Genomic DNA, 26,171 nt, shown 5'->3' with positions numbered 1-26,171 from the left:
GACAACACTTAGCAGAGTGCAGACTCAGGTCAAACTTTAATGGCTCGAACAGGCAATTGTTGTTTGACCATTTACTTATTTTTTTAAGATTTCAAAGACCAATGCATAACATTTGAAGAGATTTTTTAAAAGTAAAATATCAAACACAAATGCTGAGTTGATCTGTTCTGGATTTTATGGTAATACTTAATATCTGAGTAATGATTCATTTGCTTCCAATAGCAAACAAGAGGCTAAAAAGGCTCATTGATTCTACATACTGGGCCTTTAACTTCAGTAAAGTAGAGAACATATCTCACTAAAGAGAAGGTTTTAGCCTAGAGACAGCCACTTCCTTTATCATCTTCAAGAAACAAAAATATCTACGACAGCACAGCTCAATAATTAATATAATAGCATTGCACGTGCAGGAATTCAAAGCAGCAGACAATGAATATTTAAAATCCAGCCGTTGAATTGTACATAAAGCTCCCTTTAGTCTCAAGTTGCAGAATGTTTTGGGCCTGTGATTGTCAGGAAAGGTTTAGTTCAAAAGATGAACTTCACTCTCAGAAGATGACTCTGCTCTCCCGTCTGCTTCCCTGATCTATGGCTGGTGTCTCAGATAAGGCAAACCTTGAGACACACACGCACACACATTCACTCACACACACGCACATGTGGGAGTTGTTCCGACACGGTGCACCTGCAACTGTGGCGGCCTGTCTGGGTTAATTGGGCAGAGAGGGAGATTCCAGGACCCCAAGGAGTTTTTTGGGGGTTTTTTTCCGTTTGAGTGTGTGTGTCGCCCCGATTCCCACATGGCCTGAGGCGTCTCCCCTCCACTGGTGGAGCAATAAGGTGAGCGATGAAGGGATCCTCCTCTCTCCAGCACAGCCCTGGTTTGGGCTTGCCCCTCCGTCCTCTGCTGGTAGACAGCAGTGGAGTGGATGGATGAGGAAAGACACGTCGGTGTGACTTGTGGTGATCAGAGAGACAGAGGGAGCGGGATCTCCACAAACAGCCCCCCTAAACACACACACACACACACACACACACACTGAGCCGTGCCCTTTATCTCCCATCACACTCACTCAGAGACCTCATTAAACAATTGTTGATCAGTGAAGGTTTGATTTGATGAATCATGACTGCGGACCACAGGGGGGCCTTGGTTGGAGTCTCCTTCTCCCTCTGGCCATCATCTGATACGTCTTCTCCCCCCTCTTATCTCCTCCCATTGCTCTCTGGAGTGAGACTAACACTAAAGTGTACCCTGTAGGGTGTTTTTACTAACACGCTCTTTCACGTGAAACAGCTTTGGTCCTCGAACGCAGCAGGTCTACTGCACAGCGTCCCAGACTCTTGCCTCCTGCCTCACTTTTTCAACACCACCCCCACCCTCCCCCCTCCTCCCCTCTTCTGTCTAATTACCTGGAACCCTGACCACCCCCGTCCCCCTCCACACCTCCGCCCCGTCCCCCTACTTTCTCCAAACTTCCAACAGAAGCTCAGAGTAAGCCGTACTACTCTGACTACTCCCCCACCCGCTTGATCATCCACAAGATGTGCACCAGCCAGTACCTGGACCTGTTCATCACCATCGTCATCGGGCTCAACGTCATCGCCATGTCCATGGAGCACTACCAGCAGCCGGAGGTTAGACATGCGTGTGTGGGCTGATGCACTGTGTGTCTCCACACCGAAGCTCAAATGAGGAAATGTAGAGATTAATAATCATGTTTGTTTTTAAAAGGGAATTAACGATTAGAAGAATTCAGCCCTGACACATAAAATAGCCTGCTTGTTAAATCTTAAAGTCGTTCCTACTTTACCGACTACTGGCAATGGTTGTGTTTTTGGGAGTCACCACTATGTTTAAACTTTCTTCCAGTCTCATAACAGTCTGCTGGCTTCGGCGAGGTGAAGCAAATATTCAGGTTAGGGTGGAGACAAGTTTGCTTTTACTGGGCTTTGTTGCCGCAGGCAAAGGAAATCAGCCAAAACCTTCAGAGAATCACAGAATATTCCTTATATCTCGAAAACCTCTTTTGCTCACAGTCGCAAAAATTCTGCTTTTCTTGAACCAGTGATGGAAACAAAATATGTTCAATGATGCAAGTGATTTTTTTTTTTTCATCATTATTATTATTATTATTCGTTGCATGTCAGAGTGTTCTGAACAGTGGTCTCCTTCTTGGCAGTACGTTCAGCTCAACCCCTCCTCCTTCCTCATGCTCACTGTCACTGTGGTGTGCGCAACCAGACAAAGTCAACGTTTTTCTTCCAAGGCCTAAACTACCCTGCCCACATTTACAATGCAAGGGATATTATTGAATTTCAACAAGTGTTTCGAAGTGTTTTCTAGTTTTGTTTATTATTCATTCATTATTAATTAAATTAGTTCATGATCAATCCCTGTCATTTTTGTAAAAAACTAAAAACAAACAACAAAAACCTGAAAATTTGGTTTAAATCACAATTCCAGTCTAGATGGCTGCAGAGTCAGGTCAAATACTTAATAAAGCATGAGACCAACACTTTCACTTTGACAAAGGTGATGATATGTCCATATGGTCTATGGAAAATAAAAGGTACAATATGCATTTACTGAACAGAGCCAGAAGGAAATTGTAAAATAATGGAAGTTGCCAAATAACACGGAAGATTACAAGCCAGGCATGAGAGCCAGTCTTAATAAATACATTGTTAAAACATCATTTAGATGAGTACAACATTTTTCATTTCAGCGTGGCTCTGCGTTAAATACTTCAGATTTATATTGCACATTTTATGGGCCACGAGGTTGGACCTCCAGCAGGGATTCATCTTCCATTCAATTTCGAAAAATATGCTTTCACTTAAAGCATTATTGGCCACCTGCTTGATCAGGACCCACAAGGCAAGCAGGAGGCAGAGGTTTAAGCAGCAGAAATATTAAAATTTAAAAGAACTGGTAGAGTAGGCATACAGAGTCATGTGTTGGAGTGGATTTGAGGCCTGGAAGGTATAAGGAGGCAGAGTGGGAGATAGGAATGTATCTCAACCGAGCCCTGGCTGTGAGTCGATAAATTACCACCAGTGAGGATTTAGCGAAATCCTCGTCGACTGCTTCTTCTCTCCTCACCCCTCGAAAGGTCAGCTTGTACAACAAGGGAGGTTGCATGTTGCACACTAAAATATATATCAAGTCACAGTTGTAGCCAATTAAAAAGTTTGTTTTACAATGTGAAGACACAAAGAGTAACATTTACAGAGACCCATTGACCTGAGACAGGAGTAGATTAGGGAATATTAATGTATGTAACACATAAACACAGTGTCCCGGAAAAATGGATCTTCTCTGGGGTTTGTGAGTTTACAACTAGAATCAGGCCTGTTCATAAGGCTGTACATGGTGAACATTTCCAATGTAATTTCTCACCACTAGATGCTGCTAAGTCATACATAGATAGATAGATAGATAGATGGATAGATAGATAGATAGATAGATAGATAGATAGATAGATAAAAGCCGCTTTGGCAGAAAAGTCACTTTAGATAGATTTATAAAATACTACTATTCCTAATAATAAAAATAATAACAATAATAATAATGATGATGATGATTATAATATTAACAACAGCATATAATAGTTATTATAGTTAATAGTAATAGTTTAACCTGAACATTAGCTCCTGAACACCAAATGATAATGATGAATGTTGTTTTCAGAGCCAAATAACTGCTAATCTTCTCATCTTCATGTATCTCCAGGAACTGACTGAGGCCCTAAAAATCTGCAACTACGTCTTCACCCTCATCTTCGTTCTGGAGTCTGTCTTCAAGCTGGTGGCCTTCGGATTCCGCCGCTTCTTCAAGGACAAGTCAGTATTTGACATTTAAAAAAAATCCTCTTATAGAGACAACACAGACAAAGACAATGCAGGAATCACATTACACTACACTAGGCGCCTAAATCTGATTTGATGCCTACATTTCTATTATCCTTTTTTCTATTTATTTTTAACCATCTTCTTACATTGATTTGAAAAGCAGCCTATATCTGGTTCTGATCAGTACGTAGTAGTTGTTTTGCATCCCTGGATTAGAGTGGAAAAACTGATGCCGCGCTCCAAGGGCTGAAATGATTTCTTCGACGGTGCTGCGTGGTTCACACCAAGTGAATACAAACTGCCTCATTAAACGCCCTGAAAACAAACGGCCTTGTACAATATAGTACCAAAGTCTCAGGCATCCTGCTGAAAACCACACAATAGTGCTCAAGAGAAAATCACAACATACCCGTGTGTACAATAGCACACATGACATCCAGGAGTAGGGACCCTGGCACACGAACACCTCAGCAGACGCTTCATTCATTTCGACCACCAGGGGTCCCGTCACGACCAGTCTCAGTGCCAGAGGAGCCCATTATCCTGTCTTCGTGTTGGGCCGCAGTCCAGCTAGTAATCACCTCACAGTGCCCTCACAAATAAATCAACACAAAATCTGAAAGCTTATAATTCATTATCCTTACCAAGTTGTGAGTAACAAATGGTCGTGAAAATATGGACGGACAGGATTTACACATTTCCGCTCACATAGAGGAGCATATAGCACTGCATTTTTCCTCTACAAATCCATCCATCACTCACAGTTTTGTTATTGCAAGCATTTGTTGCAGCGGGTTCACGGCCCTAAAAACTGGAATCCAAAACTGCGTGACAGGATCTTGGAAAGAGAAGACACTGAGTGCCGTGGAGACACCGAGTGCCATATCTTTTTTTGCAATCATGTTCTAAAATTAAATGAAGTCGGTGCTGCATTAAATCTGTCAAAGTAGTGTCGTAAAACTACAAATAGTCCACACGCACAAGGCTAAATTTAAGGTTTCATGTGGTAACTTAATCGGTTGTGACTAAAGTTCTGGCTCAGTCTCACAAATGGCAAGAGTTTCAGCGCAGTGATGCTGTGCAAAGGTACACAAAGGACGTTTCCCACTAAGGGGCCTGGCACGGACATGGGAAAGTTTGACCTTTTTGTCTACGTCATGTGATTATCGTGAACGCAGCTATTTAATGCAAAGGCATCACCCACTGGCCTGTGTTAAAAGAACAGGAAGTTGGTCACGGTTCAGGTCTCATAGAGGTGTGTAAGTTACTTTCATACCAGGAAGTTGAAGAACTCAGCACCTGCTGCCACCTACTGTGTTGGACTGTATACATATCTAAGCACACTCTGGCAAGTAACAATGGCATTGACTTGAAAGTTGACCACCAGGGGTGGGTGAAGTCACTGGAGCCCAGAAATAGCAATAAACATTTTGACTGAAGCACCGCCCTGTCAAGAAAAAAGAAATGCTGTTGTTCTAAAGTGAATATCTAAAGTTCGCAATTTGCCGTAAAATTGTCTGTTACAGTTTAATTTGTCTGTTGTGTGCAAAGCGAGGCTACCTGTAATTATACTTCACCTATTCTACTGTCCACCATGGTGTCTAATTAGTCAACGACCACTGCTAATTAAAAAAGTAGTCCCTCACTATCTGTGAGTACTGGGTACAGATCGACCAAAATGAAAAACAAAACCAAATTACTATTATTGTATTGTGAGTATACTCTTTTATAAATGTATAAATGGGCAGTATGTTAAGATTTTACCAATATAAAAATCATAAATCGAGCCAGATTTTACACACTGGACCTTGAAGTTATAGTTAGTGGTCTTTCCCCACTTTCTGCCGAGATAAAGTCAACCACATGTTAGGTTTCTGCAACAAGTCAGCATTGGGGCGTTGATGAGCATGCGTCTGTGTGCCTGTGTGTAGGTGGAACCAGCTGGACCTGGTCATCGTGCTGCTGTCCATCATGGGCATCACTCTGGAGAAGATCGAGGAGGCCTCCCTGCCCATCAACCCCACCATCATCCGCATTATGAGAGTGCTGAGGATCGCGCGAGGTACGAACGCCTTCTTAAAGGTGCCCCAGAAAAGTGCCACCGCGCCGTTTCTCAGGCCAGCGCGGCAGATCGCAGCAGGGGCTGGAGTCCACCAGATGGCACAGGGAGACGCGCGGCAGTCGGGCGGGAGTGAAAGAAGTGCAGGGGCAAAGACTGAGGAGGGAAAGATCGACTGAGGGGAGCCGAGGAGCCCAGACTGTAAGCGAATGAAGCCGCCAGAGACTGGAGACCGGAGACGTGGGGCAACAGCGGAGACGAAAGAGGAGATAGTGACAGACATGATGAATAACTTGTGACCTGATGATAGATTAGAAGGGGATGAAAGAGGAGCCGCTGACGTGGAGATAAAAATGTGGCGATGGCGCAAAGGAGGTTAATGAGGAGGGGTGTGTTGGTGGGCGAAAGGGGGGTTGGGGGGAGGAGGGGGAGCAAAACCCGAGAGGTGGGAATGATTTGGCAGTTGGGGAAAACCTGCAGGAGTGCAGGTGCACATGGGGGAATGATTACTTGCCCAGGTAATTAAAGATAAGAGGAGGTGGGGGGGGCAGGAGGGAAGAAACTGTGGAGGTTGAGGGAGGCAGAGGAGAGAAGGAGGGAAGCTCGTTGCTTACACAATATGAAACAAAGGGAGCTGCCTGGAAGTCCATATTGATTGTTGCCGCTGGACTGACCACAGTGTGTGTGTGTGTGTATGTGTGTGTGTTTGGGGGTCTCGTACACTGTTTACAGTGTCTACATTGATACACTGGCGCACAATTCTAGTTTTTGGAATTGTTTTTATTGAACAAGCCAGCGAGGACTCTTTCCCAGTTGTCTTTGTGAAATCCACACCGGAGAGGAAACTGACCAGGCACGACGGTACATCCAGAATAAGCACTTGAATATACTGTATAACACTTTCTGGGTGACTGAATGAACCTTTCAAAGTGGACTGCCCGGGCTGCCGCTCCCGCTTTCCTTTTATCTCCGGCATCTCCTCAGAGCAGGAACAACTTCATGGGAAATTAGAAGCCAACCACGGTTGACCACCGAGTGGCCCTGGCCAAGAAAAACTCTGCGCTCTGTCAGTCTCCACCTCTCCGTTTGTTATTACTCATTATCTATCAGCCTGGGTGACCTCATCAAACTGCCACCCCAATCAGCTGAATATGACCTCAATCAGGCCATCTGATCGTTTAACGCCCTTAAAATACGAGGAGTAATCGCTGACCATCGCCGGCGGTGCCAGATTATTCTGGAACATGTAAAACGCTTCAGCCCGAGGCGGGAAAAGCTCCTGTCTCGTTCCGACGAGGCTGAGCCATCTTAAAGGTGAAGTGTGTAATATTTGGAGATTTGTTGAAGAAACAGCGACATCAAGTGGTCACGTATTGGATTCGCTCTTGAGCTTGCCAGTAAACTTGAGCTTGTCCACCTTCTTCTTCGTTGGTTTATTTGAAGACATGAGCAGTCAGTCTTATTACGAAATGTGCTGTCAGGTGGGATGGATTTTCCAAACCAGGCTTCCTTAAAAATATGACGGTGGAAGATGACAGCTAACTGGGAGCGAGACCCTTGCTCTATGTATACTCTAATGTATATTTGAGAACTGTTCAAAAGTTAGGAAAAATGAATTGCTTTACTGTACTGTGACTATACACTGTTATGAATTTATTTATGGCCAGTATGTTAATCTTTTACCAATATAGAAATCATAAATAATGCCAAATATGACACACTGGACCTTTAATACTGCTAAGACATTTGGCCGTGTGCCTCTCTGTCCCTGCAGTGCTGAAGCTCCTGAAGATGGCGGTGGGGATGAGAGCTTTGCTGGACACCGTGATGCAAGCGCTGCCTCAGGTACGCAGTGTGACTCAGTTCAATCACCCTCATCACGTCGTTCCCTTTCTCATCCCTGAATTTACTTCAAAGAGATGTTTCCTGGTCGGGCTCATGTTCTCCTGTACCTCTTCCCACTGAGCTCTTTGCCATCTCCAGAGCCGCCTTATTTTGCACCGTCCCTGCCTGGGAGGAGGCAGGCGGGTGTGGCTGGCAGTTCTGTTTTGAGGGGATGGATGATGGGCGGATTCGGGGGTTTGGTTTAGTAGAGCAACATGGTGGTGTTTGGATTTAGAGGGAAGTGTAACACCTGGTTCTTTGGATTCTAACCTCTGACATCAAAACTAATGTTTCATCTTAACGCCTCTGAGCATGTGCCGGAGGCCTTCAGAATTAATTAGGATTAGGGAAGTAGGCGGGAGAGGCTTGGCAGGTTAGGATTAACAGCAAGAAAGAAGCAGAAAACCAAGTCAGTGCTTATTGGCCATGTTCGATCAGAGAGAACATGGCCTGACGGCCTCAGATCATTTTCCTTTTTTTCCCTTCAAAATCAGCTGCATTTTTCTTTGCAGTTCTAACTTTTTTACACTGTGCAAGAATACTTGGCTTGCACGTTCATTGCACAGTATGATGCAAACGTACCAATTAAGTACAGCAAACAAATAGTAAGGGTCTCGTGTTACGCCAAATCTACTTCACCAGTGTTTTCCAACAATCTTGTGTCTCCTACTGAACTTCCATCCTTTACTTCTTTTAGTTGCTTCACCCTTCAGAAACTTTGTGCTACACCGTGTGCCCTCTACGATCTTTCAAAGGGCACTAATACCTCTCTCAGGTTACTGATGGTGATTCTCATGTTTTTGCTCCCTTCCCAATATGTGGTATATTCAACAAGCATTGGTTTTAGAAGAGCCACAACTGAGAATCATTGATGGGGGCTTGATTAGTCAAGGAGGCTGCTCAGCTGAAGTCTGAATGAAATCTAAAATCTGAAAATGAGCATAGTTTGCAACGTCTTTTGGTCTTATTTGTTCATTTCTAAATGGATAAAACTAATGCATGCAGACATTCCAAATGTGACACTGGTTTGCTGGTGTCTCTCTGCAGGTGGGCAACCTGGGTCTCCTCTTCATGCTGCTCTTCTTCATCTTCGCAGCACTGGGAGTGGAACTCTTTGGAGACCTGAGTAAGGACACATGCAGTATGCATACAGGCAAACCAGACAAAGTGCAAACACCCACTCACAGGCAAAACATCCCACTGAGTGCATGCACAGACATGCACCTACTTCTTCATTTTCCCATCTGTGAATTAAATCAATTTGATGTTAATTGCTTTCTAGAGCCTTTGGCTGGATTATGTCATTGATCTCTCCAATAGGTTCAAATCGCAGGACTGGGAAACACAATAGGGTGCTGTTTATTGTGATGCCAAATAAAATAAAATAAAATAAAACCCTTCTTTTGCCAACTCTCTGCTTCTCCCTCAGTATGTGATGAACTGCACCCGTGTGAAGGTCTTGGACGCTACGCCACGTTCAGAAACTTTGGGATGGCGTTCCTGCTGCTCTTCAGGGTCTCAACGGGAGACAACTGGAACGGCATCATGAAGGTGAAAGTAGCTCATGACTGTAGGACAAAAGAACACTTGTGTGTATAGCCATATAATTACAGCTTTGCGCTATTGTTGGCCTAAACATAATCTTAATTTTATATGAAAAACCAATACTTACACACACACACACACACACACACACACACACACACACACACACACACACACACACACACACACACACACACACCAGTCGGTGGTTATTTCTGCTCTAGCTTAAAAAAAAGGAAAAAAAAAATCACATTTATATTGGACAATTACACAACCTCCTTTAGTCCAAAGCCAGTGTTCAGTGCCAGTAGTCGGTGTGCCTTTTATATAATGAGGCATCAAGTTCGTGTGGAGGTGGTAATAGATGGACAAAACAACAGCGCATCTTACTTCCCTGCCAGAAAGTGTTTTATTGTCTTTTGGGCCGTGATCATGATCTTTTGTTAAAACTCCATAACAACCAAACTGAAGTGCAGCCAGAAGTTATGTAAACCTGTGCACATGAAAAGCTTGTATAAACATGCCAAATTGCTGATGTTCATGCTGATGCAACAACAGGTGCCATGAGTGTTATTTAAGCAAGCTAATGTTTGTCAAGTAACTCATGCGACAGGCTTAAAAGTAAATGTTGGAAAGATTTAGCTTAACGGTTGTATTTGCACAAAAGAGAAGAAGGGGGAATAAACAGTGATGACAAAAATGAATCTCCTTTGAATGGAATAACAATTCAAAGGAAATCATTTGAGCATTAACATGGAAAAAGGAAAATTCCTCGAGGTTTAGTGTATTTTATGCTTTTTGGAGACTTTGAAAATTCCTGCACTTAGGAAGGTTGAAGCTAGTTGAACTTATGTTAACCAACTCATTAAAACTTCGGATCCTGAACTTAATTGTCTGATGAGTGTGAGTGTGAAGGTATTGGAGAAAGACAGAGGAATTTCAGAGATTTGGTTGAACGACCTAAGAGCAGTAACCATGCGGCATGCTTTCACAACCAAAACCTTCACAGTTTAGATCAAATTCAAGGTTTTGCACTATTATTGCATTGAAGTTTCCAATATTTGTTTTTTGGTCGAGCTGAATTTCTGCTTCGACACTCCTTGTTTCTTGTGCACGTCGCTAACCGTTCTTCCTGTTTCCTTTGTTTTTTTCTTTCCAGGATACGTTAAGGGACTGCGCCCAGGACACTGGCACCTGCTACAACACCGTGGTCTCTCCCATCTACTTTGTCTCCTTCGTCCTCACCGCTCAGTTCGTCCTGGTCAATGTGGTCATCGCTGTCCTGATGAAGCACCTGGAGGAGAGCAACAAGGAAGCCAAAGAGGAGGCGGAGCTCGAGGCGGAGATGGAACTGGAGAACAGAGCTCAGATGGAGGAAATGGCGTCGAGGTCTCCACAGCTCAACCCTCTGGCTCTGGGCATGGACCGGTCCAGTTCTGGAGGCTCCCCTTGGAGGTCCAGTGGAGGGCAGGACACAGGCGGGCCGATGGACTCACCAACCGCTGACATACGGAGAGACTCTATAAACATCAGTGTAGACGCCCCTTCGTGTCTGGAGCCCCAACTGGAGGTGAGAAATATTTTTTCTAAAGCTTCAAAATATATAAAGATTAGTTTCGGCGTATCACTGTGATGCCATGTGGATGAAAGCGTAATTCAAAAGGGGTGCTCGGCTGTGAGTGGTTTGAACCTTTAGAACAGTGGTCTCCAAACTTTTTTAGCACTGGGCCACATGACGGAACTGCATGTCGCGATAGCGCTAACGTGTCGGCATAGGGGAGCGGGGGGGATTATGACTGCCTTCATGCGGGCCAGACAGAGACACGCAAAGGCCCGGATGTGGCCCGCGGGCCGTAGTTTGGGGACCCCTGCTTTAGAACCTTGGACATGAGTGCAGATGAGCAGCGTGTCTCCTGCTCTCTCCCATTGGATGATAGACATCGTAGATTGGGGAGCTACCAACTCATTGCTCTTGAGAATCGTATGAAGACTCAGTTTGAAAACCCTCCATCACACACAAAGAGCTGCTTGTTAAAAAAGAATGACTCATTAAACAGACATGTAGGTGTGGTCCATACATGGTCATCTTGGTTTAGACTGGATGCCAAGTCCCAGTTCAACACATCCAAGAGACAGAATCACCGTTTGACCTTTCCCGCCTGCGTTCTGTTGAAAATTCTGAATACAAGTGGCTGCTTTACAAGTCTGCTACGACCAAATGCCAGTGTGTAATGTAAAAGTTTGTTTTTAAATTTTGAAAAAAAAAAAAAAAATCTCTTTACTTCCTGGACAGTGATTAACGGGGTAAATTCTTTGTGCTTATGTCCAGAAATGTTTCCTCAATTTGTGAATTTATTATTCTGAGCAGCCCATACTGACCCACATTGGGACTGTTTACTCTATGTGCATGCAGCAAGCACGCATGTGTGTGTGTGTGTGTGTGTGTGTATGGTTCGTCTCTACAGAGACCATGCCAGTCATAGATGGGTCACAGTGCCATGGGAAAGCCGCACCACGGGGTCTTGTTGTTCGTCTCAACATCTATTTCCAGACTGCAGGGGGGGAATTTGGGGCTCGGGGTAGGAAGCAGAGGTCCTACCGCTCCGTCTCTCAGATGTTATCCGTCTTCCTCTGCTGCTCTCTGCAAACGTGTCCTTAAGCTGCAATTCTTGTTTCTCTCTCACTCTCTCTCTCTCTCTGTCTATCTGGCAGACCAGCTCTGCTGCAGTGTTGTAGCGACCCCTTGTGGTTTTTAGACAGTGAAACAGCCTAGCTTGAGAGCAGGTCGTGTACATATTCAGCAGCCGTGCCCGGCAGGCAGGTCTCGCTTTATGTCAGATAATGTAGCTCTACTTGCAAGGTTTTCTTCTTCTTATCTGTTTTGTATATGTGTCTGTTTCTACCCGATTGACTGTCTGTTTTCTTCTCTTTCTTTCTCTGTCATCCATTCTTTCCTTCCTCATCTTTCCACGTCCACCCGTCTTAATTATCTGTCCTCTCCCTCCACCCTTGTCCTTCTCTCTCTCTCTCTCTCTCTTACATTCTGCTCCCGTTTTTTCTCCTGCCTACTCTCTCTCCCTCCCCCTGCATTACCTAAGTTTGTCCAGCGAAGGGCGCAGTTTGACTCGGTCTCCCTGGTAATCCAGGGTTCAATGGAGGGGGAGATGAGTTTGATGGACAACCTGTCTGGCTCTATCTGCCACTACTACGCGCTGCCCCCCAAGTTCAGCAAGCACAGCAGCGACAAGAAGGTCAATAATCGCCAGAGTGACGATTCACTTCCTCCATGTCATACATCCAATTGGTTTTAGCTCCCTGTAATGCGTGGGCCCCACAGGTATCAGAAGAATATAGGGGAAATCTTCAGGCGTAGTCACTGTCGTATCTGTTTGTTGTGGGAAAGTCTAGAAATATTGAAGTGTATTATAAAGCGCTCAGGGGTTCCTTTAAAAGTCCCACACCGTGCTAAGTTTTGCTCTTAAGCTAGCATTAAATTAGCATGTTTAGCCAGTTGCCCAAAGACAAAACAACACCTGGTTGGAGGTGTTGTCTCCATAGCTTAAGAAGGTTATCGGTGCCCTCTGTGGCATCACAAAGGGCTGATTTTCAGAAAACACAAAAAAACGCATATACTTTCTGAAAGGTTGAGCAAGTAAAAGGAGTAAAGGATGAACTTTTTCTTATTTCTGGGCAACCCACTCATGGGTTTGGAAGCACTGGTCAAGAAAGTCTGTCATACAATAGGGCCTTCAAAGGGTCAGTTCAAAAACCAAAACTATCCTTTCTGTTCATAATTTAGACATTTCGTCTTCATAACCCCGATCTTCACTAGAGTTAAATGTTTGTTCACTGTCTGAGAATGATTTTTATTTGTTCAGTGATCATATTGATCACATGGTAAGAGAGGAAAGTACATTTGCATTGTTTTATAAATTAAACAATTCTAGAAATAACACGGAGGAAACAACAAAATGAGAGAAATAAACCAAAAATTAAATGTATTAACTTTTTTTTTAATCTAACTTAATGTAATGGGAAATCATATTTCCTTGTTTCTTTTAATATATTAATCATTATCATCATCAATAGTATTATCACACTGTTAAGATTTCTAATACTACTACTACTACTGCTACTATTGTTACTACTAATTATAATAATAATACTAATTCTACTACTAATAATAATGATAAGTTAATTATATCACTACTTGTGTGTGATCTTACCACATTTATTTTGATTTTTTTTTTTCTCAGTCAAATGAGGACTTTTGCCATTTCATTTCAAATCTTGAGAGAAAGATGAGAAAAAGTGACCTTTTCAGGTTCTCAGTACACACTGTTCCTGAAAACTTCATTCATAAGAAGTAATGAAAAAGCAAACCCTGGCTTGGAAATGTGGCGCAGCCCTACAATCATAACCTTTCCTGTTCTGGCAGTCTCCTAACTGGCCCCACCGCCCACTGCAGTGATTTGCCTCCTCTCTTGGCACGGCTGTGACCTCATCCTTTTTGCTCAAGTCTTCCATCACTTTTTTACATCCATCAGTCCTCAGCGGCTTGCTGGCTTTGTCCAGCAGCCTCACTTGCATGCCTGTTCTGTCTGAAATGCATTTGTATTTTTATTGCGTCCGTTTGTATCTGCACGTTTCCTTGTCAAATCCCGCTTTTGTCGGACAGTCACAGCGATTCGATAGCCGAGTCGGAAGGAAACGGATCGTGTGCTCAGCTCTGCAGAACAATGGTTCAGTCAATAAGATCACTGAGCCACTGAATAATGCATCTGGGCGCCCCGTTCCCTCATTTGAAGGCAAATCTGGACCAATTACATTTGCACCATGGTGGCTTATCTTCTAATGGCTTTGAGATGTCGTTAAGAGACGCCAAAGGCCACCTTTCATCTGCTAATATGTCAGCAGAAATTTCCTATAGAGTGTCGTAGGAGTCATAGGAGGCCTGTAGGAAAGCTTTCCTGCCGTTGGCCAGGCACTGAGCCAAATACCCAGCAGCCAGAGGCAGAGGTCAGCACTGCTCAAAGAGAAGTGAAGTGCGACAGGGAACGAAGGCACTTCGATCCCACCTTCACGAAAGAAAACAATTAGACCTGTGTCAGCGTGTAGGTGTGTTACAAATGGTGCTGTGCAAATTGGAATTTAGCAGAAGTGACAGTGTTTAACATGACACATTTCATCAATATTTACAATTTGTTGAGAATTTGACATGTCCAGAATGTTCTGTAAACAGGACAGTTCATCCCATGTAAACCAAATAATGACAAAATCTGTCACTGCAGCGAAGCGCAAGTTAGCTAGCTGGTCTATACGAACGTCAGCAAGCATTGCTCATCCGACAAAAGTATAAAAACAAAGTGTTACAAATTAAATAAATAAATCTTGCCAGTTTTGTTAAAAAAAGACCCTGCCACCTTTTCAAAAGTTGTCAAGCTTGTAGCTTCAACCTCATCGCCATTTTGGTGTTCAGTGTAGGTGCAACAGTACCTACCTATATAGTACCCTATATTGACATACCTCTTAGTGTGAACTCATTTTTACAAGCTGTTAGACTGATGTGTACAGTATCTGCTTGGTCCAGAGATGTGATTCGGAACACATTCCAGTCACTGCCTATTTTCCTTAACATGAGCCAGTGTCCTTTGTTTATGGCAGTGACCTTTGTTTTCCAGAGGTGGAAGTAAGTGCAAATACTTTGTAATGCAACTAAAGTAGATTTTTCCAGTGTCTGTGCTTACTTTACATTTACAAGGCAACACATACCAGTCTAGTCAATAAATGGAATGAAGCCAAAGCAAAAGGAGAAGAAAACAATACAATAGTTTCCACATCCACCGCAGTGCCGTAATCTCCATATATTTCCAGTATTTATGGTTATTACATTCAATAAAGTGTGACAGTAATCCAATTATTACCGTTATTAATACCAAAATGTTGAGAAGTTTCTGACATTTGCACAACATAGTATATTTCAGTTTTGTGTATCTGTGTACACTTTTTTTGGAGTTGAGTATTTGCGTACAGTGTGCGCTGTTACCACCTCTGGAGTTATCAGGTCGTGTGTGTGTGTGTGTGTGTGTGTGTGTGTGTGTGTGTGTGTGTGTGTGTGTGTGTGTGTGTGTGTGTGTGTCTGCGTGCTTACGTTTGGCTTCTGAACTAATCTTGCTCTTTGCAATAACAGCAACTTATAATAACATGTAAACAGTTTATTTTATCCTTGTTGTTTTCTCTGTCGCATATTTACAGTTGGTTGTTGATTTCTCTGTTAGCTAGATGTTTGTTTTTTTTCTTCTCCCTCATTTTCGTGCTTAGTGAACCTGACTTTTGTCTGCTGCAGTGTGTGTCTGTTGTTTCTCTGCTGACCAGCCGTTGTCTCTTCCTGCCTAGATCCCTCTAGCGGAGATGGAAGCTCTGTCTCTGGCCTCTGAGAAATCCTGGTCCCTAGCTCTGACAGACGACTCGGCCCCCGACGATTTTAATTCCCTCTTTCTAACCAGTCTGGAATGCAATGTACTGACAGTTCTTGTCTTTCTCTCTCCTCGTCCCCCTACCCCCTTCCGCAGTATCTTGTAGTGTTTTCTATCTGTGGGCACTTTCAAAGCCTCTTGTGCCACCACTACTGTCACACAGTGGGGTTTAACATCTGAAATGCAGCAGTAGTCCCAGCACACTAGTAACAACAAATAACAAGCACAGCTAGTACTCATTGTTGTCATTAGTAACACACAGCTGCGATCAACAGCAACAACAACAAATCATCTTCTTGTGGTTTTGGCAACTTTGTCATGTTGTGTTCTTTGGGTCTTGTTGGACCACAAAATGTTACTTCACTATACTTCTGCAGCAGTCGTTGGAACACATTTTAGTTTGATAATTACCAGTCTACCAACCACTATGGAATCTGCGTTTAAATGGCCACTTGGGGGCACCAAAGTCAAGTGTTAAAAAAAATAGATAAAAATGCGCTACCTATTCAACGTTTATCTCCAGAAACTATATTGTGATACAAATTTAGTAGTTTTGGTTAGTTTCTGCTTTTACATGCTACTGTACATTTGTTTCCAGAAAGTAAATGTTTAGCTAATTGAGTATTTGCAGGCACTGTTGAATTAATTTGTCACCACATTTTCACTACGGTGTAAGCAAAACATTGTATAATGGCAGGTTTTAAATGAGAAAACCTTGGTTTGAGTTGTAGTGCAATCAGAGATGCTATTCATCAGATCTTGGTTACCATGGCCTTTCTCTCGCGTCCAACCAGTCTGCCCATTCAGACGTCTGACCCCCAATATCAACAAGCCATTTACTTCAACGCAGCTGTCTCATTGGATATTTTCTCTTTTTGAGATCATTAACTGTAAACCTTAGAGATGGTTGGGGAAGTAGGAAAATCGCAGTAGATCAGCAGTTTGTGAAATGCTAAGGCCACACATCAGAACCTGATGTGTGCATACATCAGGTGTGTAATGCATACACAACTGATGTATGCATTATCACCAGGATGAATTTTGACACACTGAGCCAGAGGACTGTTAGGGAGAAGGACATGTGCCCTCTTAATTGAAAATGAATTGGATGCCCTCTGGTTGTCAGGGTATAATTATTAACAACCAATTTGGCTCGTTAATGGTCACATCTCCCTCACAAGGTCAGTGTAACATTGTGGGATCAATGTTCTCTTTGAAGCATCAGTCTCGGGAACTCTGGCCGAGGCCCGACACCAATCGGCTGCTAATTGAGGGTTGCTTGGACAATGAAGTGAAGAGGCAGTGGAGCACGAGAGCCCTTGAAAGACCCCAGCGTGATTTTAACCTTGTACCCCCAAATTTTATCTTCTCATTCCATCTTCCAGCCTAATGTGTGTGACTCCAGTCCAGTCCAGTCCAGTAGAGTAGTGCGCCTACTAAACCTGCCACTTCGCAGTTTCCTCTCCACTCTTCTCATCTCCTCTCTCTGCACTCTTCCTTCCCTATCTCTCCTCCCCTTCTTTCTCTCACTCTTGTCTCCTTTATCCTTTGTGCTTTCCATGTGAGTCTTTGTCTGATCAAAACTCTTTCCTATCCAGTCGTCTCCTCTGTGTGCGTGTCGTCTCCTGTCCTCGTGGTTCTCACCCCTATCTGAAATGTTTTCTGTGCTGGAGCTCTGGTAGTTCTGTGGTGGTTCTGTAAAGGGTCGCGCTGCGGGATGCTGACACACAATCACGGAGCAGGCTTAAAATAACACCTCTAACATACTGAAAAAACAGAGAACTCTATTGGTTTCAAACGAGCAGTTTCTGTGATCTGTGGCAGCTCTGTGTCAGTCATCTCCAACATGCAAAGGTCCTGTCTGTCTGCTGTGTTACGCTGACAGCTACTGCCTCCTTGTTTTCATTGTCTCCTAAAAAGATACCAACAATAAAGTCTGACACAGTGTCCCAGTAAAAAAGCAGGACCCATTCTCCAGGTTCCATTAGAAACCCTGACCTTCTTTTCTCCTCACCCTAGACACAGCAGCTCGATCCTGAGGAGCTGGCCGACAGCAACCTGCTGAGCGTGAGAAAGCCCACAGTGGGCCGGACGCACTCCCTGCCCAATGACAGCTACATGTTCCTTCCGCCGCAGCCCGTCGGACTCACGGAGCAAGCACAGCCTGTAACACAGTCACAAGGTCCCCAGCACATAGAGAGCAGCCACAGAAACCAGTCAGGTATTTACATTGGACACCACAATTGATAAACAGGCTGGGCTACACTTTGTTTCAGGTCAAAAGTGTCTCGGATGTGTGTGTGTGTTTGAGGTTTCTCCTAATGTAATCAAGACATGCTTAACTGAGACCAAGACACTACCAAGACCATCAGAAACTACAAAGACTATCTAAGACCATTTGAAACTACCAAGACCACCTTAAAATACCAAGATCATCTGACACTCCCAAGACCGTCTAACATTACCAAGACTATCTAAGACCACTTGACACTACTAAGGCCATCTGACACTCCTAAGATCATCTGAAACTACCAAGACTATCTAAGACCATTTGAAACTACCAAGACCATCTGACACTCCTAAGACCATCTGAGAATATTTGAAACTACTAAGAACAACTGACAATACCAAGACCATCAGACACTACCAAGATCGTCTGAAATTACCAGGACCATCAAAAACCATTTGAAACTACCAAGACCAATTGTAGAATAAAAGTATAATATTATGGCGTGTGCAGAAATGGGGCCGAAGACAAGACCAAAGAATGCCAAGACCACGTAGGCTAATTGAGGCTAAGACTGGTCTTGAATACTACAACGCTGGATATTGGATGCTGTTCACTTTATATACCATTGACAGAAAGTGAATCTTGTGTATGTTTATAGTGTAAATGGTTTGTTCAGCTACCAAGTTTTAGCTGGTTACCATGTCAAGACATGCAGAGGCAGATACACAACAACTCTAACAGACTGAACTGAGAATATTATAGATTATAAATGCAAAACATGAACATGCATAAATTTGTATTTTAGAGGGGGGAGGCTTACATTTGCCAGTTGATAAGGAATATTAATTTGCCCTGCCGTAGCCCTTTTAAATGTCCTATGTTATTTCTGTCACAGTAGCCGTTACAGTAAGAGGTTCCCACAGTCAATAACGAGTGACAACTCCGGATACAGCACGCAAAGGCCCTGTTGGTTGGCAAATCTGGATATTTTAAATGTTTGCCAGTTCAATATCAGTGTTGAGTGGTCGTTTATGTTTGGTGTTAAAGGCTCATTGTGTGAGATTTAGCTGAACCTAGTAGGGATACAGCAACTTAATGTTAACCCCTGTTTGGTGCAGTATGATTTAATCTTTCTTATACCAGCTCTAATATCAGAGGAAGATCCGGGCTGCTGAGAATAGCATAGTATACCGTAGCCCCTTCCTTACAAGAGAACCCGCTCTTCCTGTACATGTAAATGCTGGAAAGACAAGATTATTCTTTAAGGTGACCTTCTCCATGTAAGATTATGCACCACGATTTTTTTTTTCAAGCTAGTAAATCTCCGTAAATGGAACAATTGACCTTCTGCTCAGTTTCTTTAAAAAATTTGCTCAACACTCACACACTCTGGGGGGAAGTGCGTTTTAATTATAGCTGTTTTTTCTGGTGTCCTAGGATCAGCTTGCATTTCACTGGACAGTGCTAAAGAGCTGAGGATATAATAGTTTATCTTCTCAATAATGTTAGATAACCTAAATAAAACATTTAGATTAGCGTGATCATTTGCAAACTGCTCATCTCTTCATTTAAGGCCTCGTTAGAACATGATAACAACCGGACTTGATGTGGTCGTAATTATAGGAAGTTTTAGGTCCATTTCCTCTCTGTGCGTGTCAGCACACCGGCTGTATTTGTTTAACTCACTGATTATGCTCAACACTGTGTGTGTGTGTGTGCATGCGTGTGTGTGTGTGTGCAGGTTCCAGTGGCTCAGTGAACTCCCAGCCCAGCGACTTCTCCCGGCAGCTGACTGTCCCCACAGAGCTGTTCAGACCCATCAGCCCCCACAGCCACTCAGACTCGGAGAGCATACCGCGACTACTGGCTCCGCGACGGGCTCACACATTTAGCCGCACGCTCCGCAGACAGGTGACTAAACGGCACCATCCGCTGGTGTGTGCCTCCGAGTTCTCCTGCTCACACTTCGTGTGATGAGAAACAGCTGTTGCAGACGCTGCGTGCCCTTCAGGCATATGGATCGGGAATATGTTGGGGTTTTTTTTGTGATACAAACACACTATAGATATTAAAGCATTTTTAACACAGCAAAGCAACACAAAAGCTGTTCCTTGACCCAGCTGCAGGAGCGTTTGGTTTGGCACAATCACGGCTAAGGGGAAAAACAAGATTACAAAAGCTTAAAATTTCCGAGGTTTTGTAAGTTTTAGTTTTATTTATTAATTAATATAAAACTTTTTTTTAAATATTTTTTTTATACTAGAAATAGATATTTAAATGGTTAACTTACTGTAAGCTGTTCTTCAGGTTTAGGAAGATCTAAAACCGCAGTGAGATGTTAAGGTAATGCCATCCCAGACTAATCTGCAAGTGGCAAAATAATTCAAAAATATCTACGAGATTACATACAAAGCATTTATTTGTCTGTTATTTGGTTTGCCTACTTTGTTTTGTTTTTTCAAGGCAATTGCAAGCGTGTGCTAAAAATCTATATAGCTTTACCTCCTCTGATTGTGGTCCCTCAGTCAAGTGATGAGCTTCCTTCTCTGCACGTTTTCAGTGATTTCACGCCTCTTTGTCTTTCTTTCACCTCTTTCCCTGTCCTATCCACCTCTAACATCTAAACTGTTTTCTCTCATCTCCTCACACGGGTTGTTGCTCTATGATCTCAGTTTAGCTGGGCTCAAAAGCCACCCAGGCCAGAGCTCCTACTCAGACACAGATACTCCTGTTCCTGAAACAGAACAAAACCTAAGGGACAGACTGTGGCTTCCCACTGGGCTGATAGAGAAACATTGAACTCATGTACATTTTCTAACAGACCACCAGACTGAATGACATTAAAAAAAAAAACACACCCCTCTTTCATCGTCTCCAAAAAAACATAAAAAAATAAAACTTGGATCACGGCAACTGCTAACCACCAGCCACGAAGCATTAGGAACTAGCGGTTAGCTTTACCAGTGGTACGCAAAAGTTCCCTAGGTTGCTAACATGCTAAACTATAGCAGAATGTGCCAGCCAGACAAGCAGGATTTTTTTTTTTTTATGGCTACCCACAGTCAGTGCAGTGGGCTTACTACTCTACAAACTCAGGGGATTTCAGCAGAACAAGTGCTGTCCAGACACTTTTTTTTTTTTTTACAAACGCCATCATATTAATCTAGTACAGCATTTGTGATCGCTTTCTTTTTTTACCAGCTAGTTGAGTCCTTAATGTGCCAACCAGACAGAGTCCCGCAGCTGTTGTACCCGATGATACTTCAGAAAGTCTTGACAGGGTGATTTCAACTCATAAAATCTTCAGCGGACTTCGTGATTAGCCTCGACTTTGACACGTTACTGTGGCTGCTGATTGGCTGAGGCTGTCTATGACATAGCTGGCCACTAGGTGTCTCTGTGGCCTCGCATTTCGAGGAAGTGAACGCCACATGCGTCTCGAGACAAGCCTGCGCTCCAAAACTCATCAATGCCTCGTTCTCTCATCTGCAAACCTCCAAGATTTCTGAACCTGCCCGATGCTGCCCTGCTGTGCAATTTGTGGCCAGTGAGGAACAAGTCATGTTTTGTTTTCCTCACGTGCTATAAGTTTTAACAATCACTGTGCTCACTAACGCCTCCTCTCCTGCAGTAGACAAACACAATGCTCGCCCTCTGACTGCTGACCTCACATGCTGTAGTTGCTTTGTCTCAGAGGTAAGACCCACAGCCTGGAAACACTGTTTGGAATCTGGTTGCAGTGTCAATTGGAAAGAGTGTGACGCGCACTGTGCAGGGTTTCAGCATGGCCGGTCAGAAGTTATAAGGTCGGGTTGCCTGCCTCAAAGTTCACAGTCTCGGCCAGCTTTCAATTTATAAACTGTGGGAAAAGAAAAAACTGGGCCAAGCGCAGAATTCCGAACACATTATTTCCAAACCTTAGCTGATCGAGGTAGTTATCAACTCAATCATCTGAGCATTCTCCCATTATAAGGGGAAAAACAAAAACAGGGAAAGAAACTTTTAGATTTATGTTGGTTTTTTTTTATTATCCTCCACTGCCACTTCAAGACACGCAGGAGCTGTGCAAAACAAACCCGTTTGATTTGTTGTGAGTGTCCACGGATTTACTTAGATTTAGTTTATGAAAGATATATTCCTGCAGTCCAATTTTTTGAGAGCTGTCTTTAGATTTTTAGTCCAGAAGGCCTGAAAGGAATTTAAAAAAAAATTTAAAAAAACGGTAAAGGAAAAAGCTCATCTGTGACATCACAGGCGGCCAATTTTCCAAAGTGCGTGTCTTACTGTAGCACACACACTTTCTGAAAAATTAAGCAAAAAGTGCTGATGGAACAATTTCATATCAATACGAGACTTCTGTAATATGGGACCTTTAATGTCACAACAGCGTATGGTGCTTTAAATATTATAATTGTAAGTGGGGTTGTGGCTCATGAAACACTAATTAAAATGCCAACTTGGCCATCACCTCAAATGGAAAATCTCTCTCTGTGGGGACATTCGTTGGGATGACCGAACTTCTTGAAACTCAAATAGCTATAGGCTACCTGATAAACTTTACTGTTGTTAAACACGACTCCAGCTGTGTCCCTGTGAGTTGCACTGATCAGCTATTCTGCATATCAGTGAGTGAGCGGGGGGGAGGAGGGGGGGATGTGGGAATGTGAAGTGGAATCAGGGAAGATTAAGGCCCAGTTCAATTCTCGTGAGAATGTTTGCTGGCCGGACTGTAACCTTTGACCCAGACCCCCCTACACTCACCCCCCCCCCCCCCCCCCCCCACCGCTTCTCATCCCTCACATCACCTCTCACTAACGAGTCGTCTCCCCCCTCTCATTGCATATCTACCTGCTCAACTCTTCCCACACCCCCGCCTCCCTCCTTCCCCCCTCCAGGTCGCTGTGTCCACCGACTCTCAGGAGGCTCTGTGTTCTGAGGGAGGCGAGAGCGCTGAAGGCCTGGTGAATGTGGCCTCCCTCAGCCCCCCACCATCCCCCTCGCCCCACACTAGCGTGCAGCAGCAGCAGCAGCAGCCTGCTCTCTGCCTGCTGCCCGCCACGCCGGCCGCCTCCCCCAAGGCCTGGCGCCCCAGCAGCGTGCACACCCAGCTCCATGACTCGCACTGCCTCTCCACCTCCCCCACCTCCTCTTCCTCCCATTCATCTTCCTCTTCCTCGCCCTCCCTGCCTCCCTCACGCGTACCAGCCAGACTGCAGAACGCTGAGGACGCCTCAGCCGACCAGGAGGTCTCCCTCCTCACCCACACGGTGGCCGCGGTAGCCGGCGGCGATGACATCACCACGGAGGACGACGGTGGCGAGAACGGCGGCGGCGGCAGCAGCAATGACGGTTACAGCAGCCGCTCCGGCCTCCCGGAGCGCCGCAGCCCGAGCAGCTCCAGGCAGCTGAAGCGCTTCCACAGCGTCGACACGCAGGGCCGCAGCGCCCTCCTGCCCCGGCCCCGCCCCCGCTCCTGGCTGGACGACGCGGCGCGGCGCCACTCGCTGGAGGCGTGCCCGCCGGTGGACGCGGGGCCCAGCGCCGCCGCCTCCGCCACGTCCACATCATCGGGCTTCGTGTCGCGCGCCGACAGCCTGCAGATCCAGAGCCAGACGGCGGCTCCGACCTCGCCGGCCTCGCCGCGCCGCAAGAAGAAGATGAGCCCGCCCTGCATCTCCGTGGACCCCCCCGAGGGGCTGCAGGGACCCCAGGCGGACCTCTACCACCAGGCGCTGGGCGGGCTCGCAGGGTTCGGGATGCCCCTCCCGCTGCCCGGCCGAGACACCTGCCTGAGGAGGAGAGCGCCCTCCAGTGACTCCAAGGACTCCTTCGACCTGGGGGTCGGCGGCGAGGGTCCCGGGCGGGACGACGCCTCCCCGAACCCCAACTCCAAGCTATTGACTCCTCCCACTTTCTCCTTTGAGAAGACGAGCTCTGAGCACTGAATACTGAAGACAAGTCACACAAACGCAATCAGAACACACACGCACACACACACACACGCACGCACGCACACACCCAGAACACTCACACACACACACACACACCACACAAACGATGCACTCTGTGTGTCTTGGTGATAGTCCTCGTAATAATGCTGTAGAAAGTAATAACAAGTGAAACTACAACTGCAACCAGTGAAAACATCCTCGCTCCCGCGAGGCTTGCGGTACTGTAGTAGTGTGACCATCCCTTGTCGTTGTATTGTTACTGCCAAAAACAGCCAGAGAAGAAGAGAGCGCGAGGAACCCACACACAAGACTGTTCCTCTCCTGCTACGCCTGCAAGCCGCCGGCAGCAGCTCCCCCTCCCCCCCGAAAACCTCTGGAGTGGCACCAGCTCCTGGGATGTGGCGCCCTCTGTGGCCAAGTACCTGAACTGCCTGGTGTCTTTGCACAGGGTGGGCTCTGCCCCGGTCAGTGGAGGTACAAAGCAATATGAACGTTTTAGAGACACTATTTTCTTAAATTATTGGGCCATTGTGTTTGTACAGGATGTTGTTCTGATTTTAATTTGATTATTATTTTCATGTCTTTTTCGTGGTTTTTCTTTTTTTTTTATTTCGTCAAAACTGGGTCGTCCTCGTCTCTTTTTTTCACTGTAGGATATTTCTAGCTTTCTTGGTTTACTGAGAAAAGTGAACGTTTTTCAAAGTGCTGAAAACCATGTATTTGTAGGAATAATATATAAATACATATATAAAAAAAACAAGTCATTAAACTGAGCTTGGATTTTTAAGCACATAAATTAGGTCTTGGTGGTGTGATTGAATTAAAAAAAAAAAAGGACACGCTGTAAACAAACACTAACAAAAAGATGTCACACCCTGAGCATGGGACTGACCTCAAAAGGAATTTTAAAGTTCATTATAGAGTGGTGGAAAAAAGTTTTCAACACCTCGTGCATTTGTGATGTACTTTATTGTCGTAGAGAATCAATCTTCAGTCTCCAACTGCACTTTCCTTTTAGTGCAGTCACCAACATTTACCCACATGCTGCATGTGCACTGTGCACTGACGTCCCATTGCAACACATCCAGAGTACCAGAACAAATTTATATTTCTTATTTTGTCTCATTAACGAGAAACAACAAATGAATTTCCTTTTGGTTGTGTGCCTCGGATGCAACTTGGAACACACAACAAATTATCCTGCAAATATTTAATGGCAAAAAATTGGAATTGAGTAAAATGTTAAAGGTGTCTGAAAACTTTTTTCTTCTAATGTATTTTTTTTCTGACTTCTTGGATTGCGATAAACTACGTCAGTTTTCTTTGCGTCATGCAAATACAAAACGTCCAGGCACGTCCAGGGTATCATGGTTTTTCCAATTCAGTCCACATTAAAAAAAAAAATTTAAATGTTTACAGAGTTAATATCAAACATAACCAAAATGTGCTTGACTGATCCTTTTTGCTGTTAGCCTGTTCCATGTCTGCCCAATAATCTCCAATACACAGTGTTGTCAGTCAATGGAATCTAATTACTGATCTTAGGCAATTATGAAAAGTATTGTTTCGGTCTATGGACGGCTTGGGGCACAAAAGAGCTCTGAAAAAAACAATAAATAACAAGCGAGTCTTCGCTTTGCGATGACCTGCTCTTCGAGCAGGCCTTCGCTCAGGCTCAGTCCCGAATAAAACATGATCGACCCTTTCATAAGCGACGTAAGATTGAAAGTGAACTTCACGCCCGGTGAGTGTTATTGGAAAACACTTATGAGAGGTGGCAACAAGAGGACGTTAAAAGAGGGGAGGGAGGGAAACAAACAATTACATACAACGTTAATCTGTTAATTATATTTTAGTTTATCATTAAAATCTGCAAAGTTGAATGAAAAAAAATATGATAATATATCGGGTTATTATATTCAGTATTGGAGGATCATCTCTGTGGGGATTTATTTATTTATTTTTAATTTTCAGGATTTAATTTCAAATGATTTACTTATACTTTTATGAAGAGTACAGGGTTTTTTTTAGAAAGTCCTCTGTAAGTGTCACTGGCATGACCTGGCTCAACGGCCATAAGAAGCCCTACGCTCCAATCAGCTCAGGATCTGAGGAGAAAGAGAGAGACACACACACAGACAGGCCCAGCACAGACCCTTACACTAAATGGG

At 44.3% G+C, this 26,171-nt stretch overlaps 1 protein-coding gene across 10 annotated transcripts in view; it reads left to right on the top strand.

Moving 5' to 3' along the window:
• Positions 1–25,345, top strand: part of cacna1g (calcium channel, voltage-dependent, T type, alpha 1G subunit) — a 225,065-nt gene extending 199,720 nt beyond the window's left edge. For 4 of the 10 annotated variants that reach the window (XM_076033845.1, XM_076033844.1, XM_076033841.1 and 1 more), the window contains 11 exons: positions 1,490–1,638; positions 3,737–3,846; positions 5,787–5,917; positions 7,689–7,759; positions 8,846–8,924; positions 9,228–9,349; positions 10,503–10,913; positions 12,442–12,594; positions 17,839–18,040; positions 19,791–19,960; positions 22,945–25,345. In XM_076033845.1, the coding sequence (XP_075889960.1) occupies positions 1,490–1,638; positions 3,737–3,846; positions 5,787–5,917; positions 7,689–7,759; positions 8,846–8,924; positions 9,228–9,349; positions 10,503–10,913; positions 12,442–12,594; positions 17,839–18,040; positions 19,791–19,960; positions 22,945–23,994 (2,648 nt within the window). In that variant the 3' untranslated portion in view covers positions 23,995–25,345. Of the gene's footprint in view, positions 1–1,486; positions 1,639–3,736; positions 3,847–5,786; positions 5,918–7,688; positions 7,760–8,845; positions 8,925–9,227; positions 9,350–10,502; positions 10,914–12,441; positions 12,595–15,739; positions 15,863–17,838; positions 18,041–19,790; positions 19,961–20,721; positions 21,998–22,944 lie in introns of those variants that run through there. The other 6 variants (XM_076033849.1, XM_076033842.1, XM_076033848.1 and 3 more) reach the window with 4 other exon arrangements.
• The last annotated feature ends 826 nt before the right edge of the window (positions 25,346–26,171 follow it).

This window comes from Nelusetta ayraudi, unplaced genomic scaffold (genome assembly GCF_046127955.1).
Source record: "Nelusetta ayraudi isolate G7.1 ecotype Tasmania unplaced genomic scaffold, CSIRO-AGI_Nayr_v1 ptg000042l, whole genome shotgun sequence".
NCBI classification, from domain to species: domain Eukaryota; kingdom Metazoa; phylum Chordata; class Actinopteri; order Tetraodontiformes; family Monacanthidae; genus Nelusetta; species Nelusetta ayraudi.
This window is presented reverse-complemented; position numbering and strand designations above follow the sequence as displayed.